Consider the following 14,951-nt stretch of genomic DNA (forward strand, 5'->3'; position numbering starts at 1 on the left):
GTAGCTTTAGCGCAATTTTACACTAAATTTATGCAATTTCCAGAATAGTTGAATCAGTAATTTTTATCAAAATTCGCGTCCCAAGTTAAAAAAACATACAATTTCCCCGGAAGTTAATTACAAGTAGAGTCAGTTTTGTATATTTTCATTATTTTAGGGCCCTGAGACCAATTTGAACTGAGAAAGTTGTTATTCCGATTTTTTTATAGATTATTTTCGGGGTTTCTACGTTTTTTTTAACACTGATGCGATTCTTGAGAAAACTACGAATTTGACAAATTTAAAAATAATACAAGCTAAATTTTTCTTCTACCTGTAAAATATAAATCAAAAGGGATCATCATTCCCAAAATTGGACATTTTTTACCTAAAAAAAGTGACCCTGAACTTTGACTTACAGTTTTGGTGTCAATTGAGAAGTTGTTCGACATGAAAATTTGAGTCTGGAGAAGAAATTTTTATCACTCTAGCATTCACGGTTGCAGAATTAAACACGTTTTAATGCTTTTAAAAATGCCCCAATAAAAGCCAATTTGTTTTAAAAACTCAATATATGATCCGTTTCCAAAATTCCTCAAGAAAATGCCCATAAAATTTAGAGAATCATATTTGGGAGCGTCTCATTCTAAATAATTCTGAAAGTAAATTTACCCCCGAGTTTTAGAAGTAATTTTGTTGTTTGCACGAAATTTTCGTCTCATTCACGATTTGCAAATTGGAGAGAGAGTTTGTTTGAGGATTTTGACCGTGTTTGCCTTTGAATCGCGGAGGTGGAGAAAAGCAAACACATATCATTTCTCTCTCTCTCGGCAGTCTTCAAAGAGTTTTGCAACAACACGCTAGTACAATATTGATTCGCGAATGCAGGCCTGAATAATAAATCCTTTGTCGCCGAGTAAAACAAGCGGCGCCTCAAAGAAGTTTAACTCGCACACACACGGTTTGCAATTAAACAAAGTGACATTCAGACGGAGAGAGAAAGAGAGAGAGAGAGACACGATTCTTCTTTCGCAAATTAGAGCCCGTGCAGTGGCCACGACATGCATAATTCATGCACTACCCCGGCGGCGACACCGTAAAATTCCCATCAAATAACTCTCGGCTCTCGGGTTTCTCTTGTCGGTGATAAAAATAAAAATCGGTGTCGATTTCCAGCTCTCAGGTGACCGACCGACCGACCGACCGATCCCCATTCACGCTATAAAACAAGTAGCGACTCTTCCAATCCAATTATAAAACGGTCGACATCATCTGTTGTTGCAAGAAACGTCGGTTCGGATTGAATTTGAGCATCGCCGGCAATCACCGAGTGTGTGATCGGCGTCGCCAATATTTGATCTAAAAAACACTGTGAGAATGCCCTAGTCAGATTTTCTTTCTATTCGCGTCTCGGATTTCACTCTCACAAATCAATGCCCCTCTCGAATCTAAATTTGGGTCCAAATTTCACGCGAGATAGTTCGCCTCGTGCGTGACTTTTCCCTTTTGTCATATCAAGAAAAGAATAACATTCGAAGTATCTTTTGAATCCGAAACTTGCTTGTTTCAAAGTCAAGAGCAGATTAATGTAAATAATCCTCAATAAGATAATTTAGTCCTATAATTTCATAATTATTTAATTTTTCCTTTGGTTTTAAGGAAAAATTTTAAAGCAATTTTAAATAATCTGTGGCATTTAAAAGTAACTATTTGGATACTTTACAGTAAAAATTAGACAGAATTGCTCAATTTTTGAGTGCTTTTAGGCAGAGTTTAGTTTCAAATAATGAAGTGTTTTTTTTTAAATGCTCGATATAACAATTCTGGTTAAAGTTCTGTGCCCTTTTTATAGACATTCATTAAATATTACTTTTAAATTGCACCTTCATTTCGAAAGGATTAAATTCATCATAAAATAATATCAAAACGTTTTGCGTCAAGGGGTGTCCATCACTTTTGGCAAAACAAAGATGGCGGTCGTTGTTACCATGCGTGGCAGTGATACTGACCTCCACCGTTTTGGTAGCAGATGTAGGGGAAGCGCCAGACGTTGCCGAGGTCGACGGCGAAGCCGATGACCGCGAGCAGGAACTCGACCTTCTTGTCCCAGGTCTCGCGCTCGGGCAGGTCGGAGGCGAGGGAGGTGCCCCCGGCGGCGGCCAGCAGGGTCATGCTGGGGGTCGGCGTGGCCTGCTTGTTGTTGTGGCTGGGGGTGGGGTCGGGGGTGGGGCCGGCGCTCAGCAGCCCCTTGCACGAGGCCACCTCGCCGTCGGCCGCCGCCTCGCCCCCCGCGCCTCCGCCCCCCTTCTCCTCCTCCCCGGAGGCCAGGGGCGCGAGCTGCATGGCCGCCTCCAGCGGGCCTGCAATCAGAAATGGCAAAAATTAAAAAAAAATCACATCGATTTTCACCTATTTGCTTGGAAATTAAATAAAACATTCACTTCGAAAGACAAATTAGATCATTTTGTGCAGATTTTGTGTAAAAATGGACATTTTAGAATCACCTAAATTAGCTAATTCTGAGATATTTCATCTCTTATGTTATAACCTTTTTTGATTACCTAAAATTACTAATTTTTACAAATAAGCATAATTAACACATTTTACCTAAAAAATTAAAAAAAAAATAGTATGTGAAAAATATTCTCCTAAAATCACTTATTTCGGCTGAAAATTCACCAAAATAAGGACCGATATTGCCTTATTTTTCCCCAGTCTACGTGCAATTCCACCCAAAACAATCCATCCGTCAATTTGCCGCCACCTCTGCCTCTGCCAACCCCTCTCAGGAGTCATTAAGCAAAAACAACCCCTATCGCCTAAGTGAGAGATGTTTCGAGATGCGGTCGGAGCGCGCGCTTTTTGTTTCTCCCTCTCAACGCAACGAAAAGCAAAAACCTTTTTCGGGTCCATTTAATCACGGCGCCAAATTGAGCAGCAGCTTGAAACCTGCCCTCGTCAATTAACCCAAGAACGCGTTGCAAATTTCCACAAAGAAAAAAAAGCTTGTATTATTTAATATTTCAATTGAAGCGAAATTCAAATTGATGAGTTACACGCGTGTAATTCTGAAAATAAAACAATTTGATGGTGGAGCTTAAAAGTTTCCATTTTTTTCCAATTATTTGAAATTTCTTTAAAAAAAACCAAAATATAAAGTTTTAAATTTTCCGAGAGCCGAATACACGTATTTTGTTTTCGAAATGAACAAAGAGTCAAAATTTCCTGGTTCGAGTGCAAAATCCCTTTTTGGAAAGCGCATTTGAATGCGGAAAGTGTCGGCGGAAGGCGCAAGTGTGGCTTCTGCAGATTAGCGGTGACAAATGAATCCGCTGCAGCAAAAAGGCTTTTGTTCTCTGTCAAAGGTCGCGCGTAACGTTCATAAATTTGGCCCCGGCTTTGAGCATTCGGGCGGCGTGCGAGTTACAGGTGCTCCAATACACGGGACGAGACGCTGGAGGAGGAAACGCAAACACTGCCCTAGCTAGTCCTTCTTTTAAACAAACTCTGTTTGCGACCGACCGACCGACCGTCGAGAGCAACTTTGCCTGACTTGAATTTAATCTTCTCCGCGCGCGCAGAAAGAAGAAGAATAAAATCGAACGCGCGAGACGCGAAGAAGAAAAAGTCGAAATTGAAACGCAAAATAATCTAATTCAGCACGTTTTCTTGGTCAATGTCATATGAGATCAAGTGAATTCAGAAAATATATAAATATTCCGCCAAAAATGTTGAAAGTCAGCTTTTGATCTGTAAAAATTGATGCTGCGATAAAAAAGAAACTAAAAAATGCCAAGGGAATTGATTTGAAAATAACTTACAAAAAATGAAAATGAATTCAAAGATTTTATGTTCTCGCGTTCCCTGAACATTTGTATGGATCTTTCTTTTTCAAGTAAAATAAACCTGTCAGTTTTGTAGTTTTCAACATAATCCTGAAAATTGAAATAAATACATTTTCCTTTCAATTATTTTCCATTTTGTCATAACTACAGCTTTTGAAATAAGTTCATTACTTGCTTGTGTCAAATTCAAGTTGAGTTGGAAGTTGAAATTTTTGTAATGAGAGAAAAGCTGAATAAAACATTTCCCCGATTGATTCTGCCAGAATCTCAATTAGAATTTTTCAGAAATTTTGAATCCTGAATTATTTCGAAGTGGCCGTTATTTTAGTTCTATTTGACTTTGAAACGTTTTATTGATGGTTCTGGACGGACAAAAATATGGCCTACGATATGCAAATAGTAAGAAATCCAGTTTTGATACAAAATATTATCAATTTGGAATAATTAGAAAAAAAAATTTGACCTCAAGTTTTAATAAAACGGATTTTCTGCCCAGAGTAATTGTTTTACAGAAAAATGTTGCAAACAAAAGTTGTAGGAAATTTAATTGTGCACATTTTATATTCTTAACATTTTCTTCTAAATCCAATAGGAAAAGCACTAGAAAAGCAGCAATGATCAAAAAAGTAGTTTTCTTAAAATTTCTTCTCTAAGGTAGCCGGATATGGTTGAAAATTAAATTCAGTTGTAGAATGCTCAAAATCGCCTGAGAGGATGCGTCACGAAAATTTTGAAATTTGGCACACTTTCAAATTTATAAAATTACGAAAGTCACAGACAAGTGGTAAAATAATCAGCTTTCATGAAATTTGTTCCAGATCCCTTTTTTTGCTATCTCATTTTCCTTTCCATGTTTTAAATGTTTTTTTGTAATCATATGAAATCATGTATTTAACAATAATTAGTCATTAAATCCATATTTACCAAAATGAATAGAGAATAAGTAATAAAGGAAATTAAATTAAAACTTTATTGGAAATAATTGAATTCCCAGTTTTTAAAACTTGTTCTGCTTTCAACTTAATAAATTCGCAGGTGAAAGAACTCTTGACAATTTGCAAGGAAATTTTTTCTCTGACAAAAAGCAAGGCGGGAATAATCGGAGGCGATAAGTCGGCTTAAGGATGATGAATATATTCATCGGGCGGAGAAACAGTCTCGCGCGCGAATTAATTGAAAGGTGCTGGACAAAAAGCAAACGCTTGTCACGAGCATCCCTTGTTCTAGGGGGAGAAAATCAATCGGTGGGGGGGGGGGAGGTGGAGGGGCTGGAACGAATTTACCGCCAAACTTGGGCACGTCAAAAATGTAATCATCAGAGCAGAGCGGCGAAATTGTTCCCCGCGAGTTTGCCGATCGACAGCGAAATTAATCACAAATTGATTTGAAACTCTCGAAAGGAGAAACTGCACTTTTAATATTACACACGCGCATGTTTGTTCAAGAAGATTGCGCCTGAAGTATGAATTTTTCAGTTCAATCGCGCCGTATTTGCATTTCGCCTTCAAAGCTTCAGAGAACACGAGACAACATATTTTTCGGGGATGTTTCAATATTTCTGTCACCGAATTGCATTTTATAATCCACCGCAAGATTAAATTGAACGAAGGCAGCACAAAACTCTATAAAAAAAAAACTAACAGTTTTGACCAAGAGAATCATATTGATAACCAGAAAATGTGAAGTAATCACATAAATTTTTGGCCAAAGTTAAAAGGTTAAATTTTTTTTATAAATTACCCGATTTTGAGAAAATTAAGCAAATTTTTTCAGCAATTTAGTTGATATGTGTCATGACAGATCATAATTTTGTTTATTAAAATACCTTTACTAATGAAAGATCTTCAGATTTATCAAATTCCATTTCCTGTATGGCCGCTGCAGATACATAAGGGTTTACAAAAACCGCTGTCAAATTAATTGGGGTGAAGATTTTTTAATTTTCTTGGTGGGAGGTTGAAGCTGATGAACCAAGGTATCATTTCTTTAAAGGCACCAAGTTTCTAGGTCAAAGGTCATTGCCCCTGGCAGAAGGTCAAAACGTCAAGTTTTATAGGAAACCTGACAACAAATCCGAGATAGCCAAAAGATTCGCCTTGAAATTGTGCATCCGTAAACAAATTTCCAATAATTTTAAACCAGCCATTTCAGAAATATCGTTGATTTTAATTTTAAATAGCGCGTTTCAACAACTGGAACAAAATAAATAAAAAATTATAAAATGAGTTCCATCATTATTGGGAGAATTTTTATTGTATTTTATTTCAAAACTGAAGAATTTGAGAATATTCAGTAGCAGGTTTTATCTGTTTTGAAACGAAAGTGCGTTTTGTGTGCAAACCGAAATGTTTGCAGCTCAATTTGGGCGCTTCAAAGCGAACATTGTCCTGCACTGACGCAAACCGCAATCTCTGTGTGTTCGGCCCCTTTAAAGCGCACCACAATCCCTAATTTCGACAAACACCGCACGTCTCTCCCGATTCAACCGCAAAACTGCACGATTCTGATCAATAATATTTCCAAATAAATGACAAAACGAATTTTGAGTTTTTTTCCCCTCAGCCAAATTTGGGTGAAAAATAATTAAGCGCTCGCGTACGGAGTATGAAATGCCGGATTCGATAATTCTGAATCACAAAGAATGATTCGATTGGAATGAAGCGAAGGGCGAAACGCGATATTCAGGTGAGAACGGCCGGCGGAGCGTGGCGAGAAACGCGAGCTGTGAATGAATCGCCAAATGAAAAAGTTTCCCGCACAAAAAATAAATCCGATTCCTTTCTTTTGGTGAAATTGGTCCGATTATTACAGACATTTGTCATGGTGAAATGTTTATTGGAGAATGAACTTCATCCCTTTTGGAATTTCCCAAAACGGTCCAAAAATCGTTTAAAATTTTTTCGATACTTCATTTTTCCATTTAAAAGCGTGCAAATAATTAATGAGACTAACAAATTCTAGATTTTTCAATTGCTTATTCCTCAAGAAAAGAGAAATAATTGTGATTTTTGCTTATAAATTTTAAGGGTACTGTTTAAAAAAATCATATTTTAGTAAAAATATTATTATGCTTCAATTTTAAAGAGTGATTTTGGTTTTAAATCTGAATTAATTGCTGGTAAAACTTTGTCCATTTTGGACAAAAAAGTCAGATTTTTAGCAAAATTACTACAATTAATCTTTTAAAAAATTACTCTTATCTGAAAAAAAAAATGAATTTAAAGTTTACTTTCCAATTGACTCAATATAATTTTTAGTACAATTCACTCGTATGTAATTTTAATTAGATGCAAAAGGTTTTCATTTTGTCAACAAAGAAGATTTGCTAAATTAAGTAGATGTGCCGTTTTGGAGGATTGGTCGGTTCGTCTGTTCCGGCGTCGTGCGTCCGACGCGACGAGTCTTTTGACGGTCGCTTCTTTCCGAGGCCCCCAGCACAATGCCCGAATTAAAGCTCCTCTCAATTGATTAACTCGAGATCCGCCGCCGCTGCCTCTCGACAAATTCGACATATTCTCCTCACACGAGCCGGAAATTTCCCTCTCGTTTGCGAGCGTAAAAATTAATTTCGCGTGAAAAAGCGCCGTTTTCTTCTGAGTTATCAAATCATTTTTGCGTATTTTTCGGCTCGATTAACTTTCGGAGGCGCCGCGTCCGTGTCTCTTGATCTAATTACTAAGGGAGAGAGGGGATCGCGCACAATTCATCTCGAGCCTGATTTATTTGCTCAAAACGTTTCAAGCAAAATTGCATAATATTTTTTTCAGATTTTCTTTTAACGAGAAAATTGTGAAATTAAAACTGCATAACCATTTGCTATAAAAGATCAATATAAATTTTTTTTTTCATCTTAATTGGGGCGATATGAACGTGATTTGGTGAATTTTTATCAATTTTGGTCCCGCAAATTTTGGAAAAACCAATTATTTTTATATAATTCCCAAGGGAACCATTTTAAATTAAAAAATTCCTTTCTCCAAATGACTTAAATTTCTTCTTAGGAATTAAATCTACAAACTAATTGAGACAAAAATAATCGAGCCGTTTTTATGCAAAAGTCACCTTAAATGGATTGGCAAACATGACCATTTAAAATACAAGCACCACTTGTTTGGAATTTTATTTGCTCTTTATGAATTCACCGCGGTATATTTTTTTGAAAACAGGTGGTCGTCGTTATTGACTTCATTCAGCACGAAAAAGTACTTAAAATGCATGTACGCTTTATTTGCTCAACATGAAAAAGAGATTCAACAAACTCTCCGTCTCCTTGAATACTAAATTGGCCAAAAATAAACTTGCAAAAAAATTCAAATTTATTAAAAATAGAAATTTATACAAAAAACACCAAGACGCTTCATTAATCAGAAGAAAATTCTATGGTCTTTTTTTCTAAGAAACTTTTACTCAAGTTTGTGCTTTAAAATTGATTGAAAACCTTATGTTTTTCAGAAGATCTTTAATTTAACCGATTTTACTTGTTGAAGACAATGATGGAAATAACATAAATAATGAGATGACTTTTTATTATTGTTATTAATTTAATTGCAATTTTAGTTCAAATCAAATTCAGATTTGTCTGCAGATCCAAGAAATTTTAATTGTTCTCCAAAATCTAATCGTTTTTTGTTGTTCTAGGACTTGGTGTTTATTTAGGGGAAGCGATGCGCGCGGTGTATCTATCGGAGAGAGAAATGGTTGGTCCAGCAGCGAGTGAATGATCTCGCATTGATCACACACAATAGGGTCAGAGTCAGTCACTTTGGGGTTGGCCGGTCCGATTCATTTGTTGCATGCAACGAGATGTTGGTTGGCATGGAACGACTGACAGCCATTCTGATCCCATCAATTATTCTTGATTAGCGTTTTAATTCCCAGCGAGAGAGCCTCGGCCACGATGAATAACGTGAGATTTGCATGCATTGAGTGAGGGAGGGGGGGGGGGGGGGACGGACCTTCTCAGTTTTAAGAAAAATTCGTGGCGAAACTTTGATTGTGTGGAAAATTGTTATTTTTTTTTTTTTAAATTGAGTTCTTTGCTGAAACCAGTTGAAAGGAAGATTGTTTTTTAATTATTAAAACTGGCATGATCCAAAATTATGAAGTTTTTTTATGAGTTGATAATTTGTTTGTAAATTTTAATCTTTTGTTAGATGAAAAATTTTGTTTTTAGAATTTCTTCAACTTTTAAAATGGACAAATAATTTTAAAAAAATTATTGATATCAGTTCCTTGCATTTGATTATTTATAGCATTTATAGTATCAAACAATTCTTTCAGCTTCTAAATTATAAAAAAAATAGTTGCAAATTTTGTGAAAATTAACTGAAATAACATGAGGTTTATTTAGATTTCAATTTTGCTCTTTATTTGAAATTTGGTTCTGCAGTTGATTTAAATTAAACATAAAACATGCTTCACTATATTTCCTTTACTTTCGGACAAAATATAATACAATTTTAGGATATTTTTTATAAAAAACTTTAGCAATATTGGAAAGAATTGCAATTACTATTTTTAGATTGAAATTTGGGATGGAAAAGTGTTATATTTTTGTTTCAATAAATTTCTTTGCTGAAGCCAGTTGAAAGGAATATCAATTTTTTAATTATTAAAACTTTGATGAATCGCAAAAACTATTGAAATTATGAAGTTTTTTTTGAGTAAATGGTTTGTGTGTAAATTTAATCTCATGTTCAAATGAAAAGGCTGAAATTTTTGAGATTCAGCTTTTTAAAATCAGCAAAATATAAATAAAAAAAATTAATACCACTTCCATTTAATAACAATCAAGTTTCACCTTATCTTAATTTCAGCATTTAAACTATCAAAAAAGCTTCAAATATATTTAAATAAACTATTTAATTTTTAATTTTGCTCATCGTGTCAAATTTGGTTTTCTAGTTAATCTAATTTCGACTTTTGAAATAAACTAAACACGTTCTTCCCCAAACAATCAAATTTCGGTGGAAATTACGAGTAAAACTGTTGAATTTTGAATGAAATGCAATTACCAGAGTCTTTTGAGTCTGAAATTTGAAGTAGAAAGTGTTATTTTTTTGGTACTTACTTAGGTGCGAGCGAGAGAGCGCGCGGTCGGAGAGTTGCTAGGGCGGGGTGGCGTGCGAGTGAGGGTGGCCGCCGGTGACAGGGGCGCCCATGGTTGTGGCGCGCCCCGGCACCGCGACCTGCGCCGCACCTCCCGAAGAGCAAACGCCGCCGCCGCCTTCCCCTCCCTCCCCCCTCCCTCGCCAAGATTCTCGCATCAAGAGACAGGCTTCGTTTCATTTCCTCTCCACGCGCGCCTCTTCTTCAATTTTATATTTAATTCTCAACACCTTCAATTATTATCTTCCACCTTCCTTTCCGGCTTCAAGCGAGGACGATCCGAATAAACAAAAGTTAATTTACTTCGGCTGAGAAAAAAAGACAGATTTCACGTCTCATTTCTTACAAATATGCAAATTTTTAGAGTTTTCAAATTTCCAATTTTTTTAAAAAAAGTTTTTAATATATTATAAATCAAACTCGACTTAATCAAAGGAAAGTGGCCATTTTTTGCTCTAAAATCCACCCTTTCATTGGGTTTCATTTCTTCCACATATTTTAAAATGCTGAGATATTATCTAATTGCAATTAAGTTTAATTCACAACAATTCGAGTGACTTAGGAACGGTCCTTACAAAACTTTTTTTTTCAAATATCGTCAGCCCTGATAATTTCAAGTTCAACTTTGTACATTGGATATTTCGATTTGAAAATAATTTAATAAGAAATTTAATTTTTTTATAATTTAAATTAATTTTTTTGAATATACTTGCATTTATTTGACAGTCAACTCAAACTGGGCCTGGTGTTTCTCATTTTGCTCGATAAGAACGCCTTCACATTGTTGGCACAAAAGGCAAGAATATAGAAAGGGCGCTTTCGCAAAGAATCGGACCAAGCTCTGTAATAATCGAAAATCGTTTTTAAAATTTTGGACTTCAACGTTTATTTACAGTTCATGCTTTTAATTTATTTGAATTTCAAATAAAGAAAAAAATGAATTTATGGAAGAAAATCTGAAACTTTCACGCTTTTACCTTCATGAAATTATTTAGATATGAAAATAATAAGTTTTAGACTTTAATTTTGATTGTGCTTTGCAGAACTTAATTTTCGTTATTTAGAAGAAAAAAACCAATTCAAGATAAACAATTTTACTTGAAATCAGCAAATTATTTCCAGCAGTAGAAAATACTTTCGGTAAGAAACTTTTCTTTGTGAATTGTTTGAATTAAAAAATTCCTATTCAGAAAACAAGTGGACTCACCTGAAGTTTTTCAACGGCTGCATTCAGTTTTGTTGCCCAAAAAAAAAAAAGGTTTCGAAAACCGCTCTTCAAAAGCACCTGTGGGAAAAATAAAATACTTTATAGAAAAATCAATTCTCCATAACTAAAATAAAAAAAAAAACTAATATAATGTGTACAATTTCTGGTTTCAAGATACAAACCATTATCGCTTTCCCCATCCTTCACATTCTACATATTTTTCAACTCTGACAATAAATTATACTTCTTTCGTCCTTTTGGCAAATTTATATTTTTTTTTTTACATTAATTAATCACAAATCAAAAACTTAACCATAATTGTTCACGTTGACAACAATTCACCTTTTTTCTTTTGGCAGCAAAATTTTTCCTCTGATAAAAAGCGGCGATGAAACTGCAATGACGAGTTCGTTGTTTAAAGGAGAGGACGAACGTTGTCAACAGGCCATTGGTACGTATTTGACCTGTTTCGAATTTCTGATAATTTAGGTGTACTTTTGGATAATATCTCATGACAAAGGTCGTGGTTGATGTCACCAGCAAGGTCACGATCCGGCGATAAAAAAAAACTAATTGTAAGTTGGAGAATCAGCAGAGAGCAAATTTTGTTTCAAATTGCCAATTCTGAACGCGCGTGCGCGATTCGTGTGACGAAACGCCATTATAACCGATTATAATCCGTACCTGAGGGTCAAGGGTGGGGTCAGGGGTCAGGCTTCGAAATCCAGGTGGAGGACAGGTCAGGCAGATCGTAGGAAGGCCTGATTTCGTGGAGAAAAGGCCGAGAAGACGCGAATCCAACCATGGTGCCGTGTGACCTGGCTGACCTGCAGCTGATGAGAGGGCGTGAGGGGTCGAAGGCAGGGGTGGGGGAAATGAGTTCACATAAATATCTCCTTGGTAATCAATATTATGTCAAAAATAATGTGAATACATTCGTTTCTCCTCCCCCACCCCGCCTGCTTCAACCCCTCACGCCCTCTCATCAGCTGCAGGTCACGCATGGATTTCATGGATTCGCGGCTTGTCGGTCTTTTCTCCACGAAATCAGGTCATTCAGGCCTTCCTACGGTCTGCCTGAAGCCTGAACCTGTCCCCCGCCACCTGGAACCTGGACCTCGAGGCCTGACCCCACCCTTGACCCTCAGGTAAGATTTTAATGGCGTTCTTTTGCTTGCACAGATCGCGCACGCGAGTTCAGAATTGACATATTCTGCTTGATTTATAACTTTCGTCTGCGAACTTTTTGGAAAATATTAATATAATAACGGCAAAATAGAGGCGGATTGAAAGATATATTTTTCGCCTTTATTTTCGGTCTTTCTCAACTCAGATATTATTTTGTTCCTTTTCCCAAATCCGAATGATTGAATCGCCCCACAAACTGATCTTTTAGATTTAAAAAATTTGGAATGTTCCCAACAAAATATGAAATTACTGGAAATTCTACAACAATTTAAAGTGAAAGAAAATTAATATAATAAAAAAATAATTCTTATTCATGGTTAAAAATTTATTTTGCACTGCATTTCTGATCATGAAGATTGTGAAATTGAGAATAATTTTAAGCTTTTCCGTTTTGAAAATAGTTTTTAATCAAATTTCGCAAGAACAACCAAGGCATCAACATTTATGTGCAGGTTAAAATAGCATAGTCATATTATTATTTTTTTTCCTTTTGATTTGAACTATTTTTCAATAAAAATTTATCATTTTTTGTGTGCAAAAGCTGCAAACGTTGACAAAACATAAATAGTTTTGCTTTCTCACCTGCTTTTGAAGATCATTTATTTCTGGCGCCGGATAAAAAGGGCAGGGGTGGAAAGGGCGACGCTAATTGCATTTCCGCGGCATGATTTTGCAGCATATGAAATTGTTTTGCGCGAGCGAGAGCGGCCGGACGGGACGGTTCACATATAATCGCATTCGGGCGCGCAAACGAGAAAGTGCGGTCTGATCTCGTCGCCTTATCTACAACGACGACCTCTACCCTCATCCCATTATTTCGCCAAACATGTGTTTCTACCACTGAAAGACACACGCACTGACTGACACACGTTTTACGCGCGCATTGTTTCGCTTAATTCGCAACAAAGGCCATTTTGCTCCTGGCGTAAAATCAAATTATTGTTTATTGTTAGATCAATCCACTTGAGAATCAGTTCTGAATTTAAGTTATTTAACTTGAAAATTTCCTTTCTGTATTGTCATTTCCGGGTTGAAAAGGTAAAAGTGAATCTGTAGACACATCAAAGTTTTGAAAATAGGAGACATATAAGAGAGTTGAAGTTGAATTTTCCTTAAATATAGCAATAAAAGTATACATCTCATTAGGATATTATTTTTAATAAGTTACTCTCAATTCTAAATCACAATTTATCCATTTATTTGTAAATTTAGGACGACATTAAATATATTAAAACAATTGAAATCATCTTTGTGAGATATTAAAGTGGTTCAAGCAATATGCTTTGATTATATTCAAACATTTTTCCATTAAATCAAGGATGGGAGCAAAATACGAGCGAAGCATTTCATCAAATGAAGTGTTAAAGCAGCTCTTTCATTTAATTTTGAAGCTTTTTTCAGATATCAAAGTGGCTTGAAATATGCTTCCTGAATTTCTTGCTTCGCTTGTATTTTGCACCGATCAATGTTTGATTGAAAAATTGATAATATATAATCATTGATTTGCTTGAAGCGCTTTAATATCTAAAAAATAACCTTGAAAATTAAATTAAAGAGCAGCCTTAACACTTAATTTGATGAAACGCAAGCTGAGATATTTAAACTTTCTTCCATTAAATCAAGGATGCGTGCAAAATAAGAGCGAAGCAAGAAACTCAGCTTGCGTCTCGTCAAATTAAGTGCGACCATTGTTGGCCATCTACCGTTCTTTTGAAATTTTAATAAAATTTGCAAATATTTTTCAACTTTCACGACATTCTCGCCAGCAGCTTTATCGAAGAGAAATATTTTATTCTTTGATTTGTTCTGGTGTTTCTTTTCTTCATTTATTTATTTATTCTCCAATCGATACAGTCATGTCATGAATACAGCAAAAAAAAAAACTATACAGAAAAAGTACAGAAAAATTCATTCACTTAACTTATCATTGCATTTCAAGAACAATAGCCTCTTCCAAAAGAAATATCCTATGCAAGTCGCCAAATTAAATTCAGACGAAATAGCAAATTTTCAATTTTGTCACGGAGTGAATTGAATTTTTTTTTGTATTCAAAATGTTTATGGGCGTCGCCAAGTGATGGCGTGCGAGTGCCACTTTTCCTTCATTTCTCATTTTGCACGATTTGTGCGATTTCAATCTATAGTGATTTTCTGTTTTTGCTGCACCATAAAAATTCTGGCTGAAGATCAGCGAGATTAAAATCACGCGTTAAAAATTTGAGTGAAAAGAGCAAAGCCTTAACAGGAGCGTCCAAAGGCCCCTGATTTCATAGCGATGGACATTAAAAACTTTCATACATGATTTAACTCAATCATTTTTATCTGATGTAATAATGTTATTTTGCTGATTAAAAAATTTCAGCTACCTCTAATTTTGCAGAGCTTTTACAAATAATGGAGGGGGGGGGATAGGCAACCTGCTGGGCACGGAAGTACGTCGTATTGCATAACCAAAGATTATTGTCATGCGCAGCAAATTTTTATTCGAAGGTGCAAAATGTAGTGAAAAGAAATTTCTAGCTTCTGGTATTAAAACATTCACTGACAAAAAAAATTGAACTTAATCTCATTCTACCAAGTGGTTGGAGGGATTTTTATAAATTCCAGTTTTTACCTATTCAAAT

The 14,951-nt window shown here is 35.6% G+C and overlaps 1 protein-coding gene and 1 long non-coding RNA gene across 2 annotated transcripts in view; both read right to left on the reverse strand.

Annotated features, from left to right (window-relative positions):
- Positions 1-10,023, reverse strand: part of LOC132203861 (sodium-dependent serotonin transporter-like) — a 30,762-nt gene extending 20,739 nt beyond the window's left edge. The window contains exons 1-2 of the mRNA XM_059632009.1: positions 9,895-10,023; positions 1,989-2,339 (exon numbers count right to left, since the gene is read on the reverse strand). Of these exons, the coding sequence (XP_059487992.1) occupies positions 1,989-2,322 (334 nt within the window). The 5' untranslated portion in view covers positions 2,323-2,339; positions 9,895-10,023. The remainder of the gene's footprint in view (positions 1-1,988; positions 2,340-9,894) is intronic.
- Positions 10,024-10,653: 630 nt separating this feature from the next.
- On the reverse strand, positions 10,654-11,586 carry LOC132204058 (uncharacterized). Its single transcript, XR_009442497.1, has 3 exons — positions 11,482-11,586; positions 11,140-11,217; positions 10,654-10,773 (listed from the first exon to the last, which is right to left on the reverse strand). It is a non-coding gene; the product is annotated as an uncharacterized LOC132204058 (long non-coding RNA).
- Positions 11,587-14,951: the final 3,365 nt, after the last annotated feature.

This window comes from Neocloeon triangulifer, unplaced genomic scaffold (genome assembly GCF_031216515.1).
Source record: "Neocloeon triangulifer isolate White Clay Creek 2 clone unplaced genomic scaffold, ASM3121651v1 ptg000020l, whole genome shotgun sequence".
Taxonomy (NCBI): Eukaryota; Metazoa; Arthropoda; class Insecta; order Ephemeroptera; family Baetidae; genus Neocloeon; species Neocloeon triangulifer.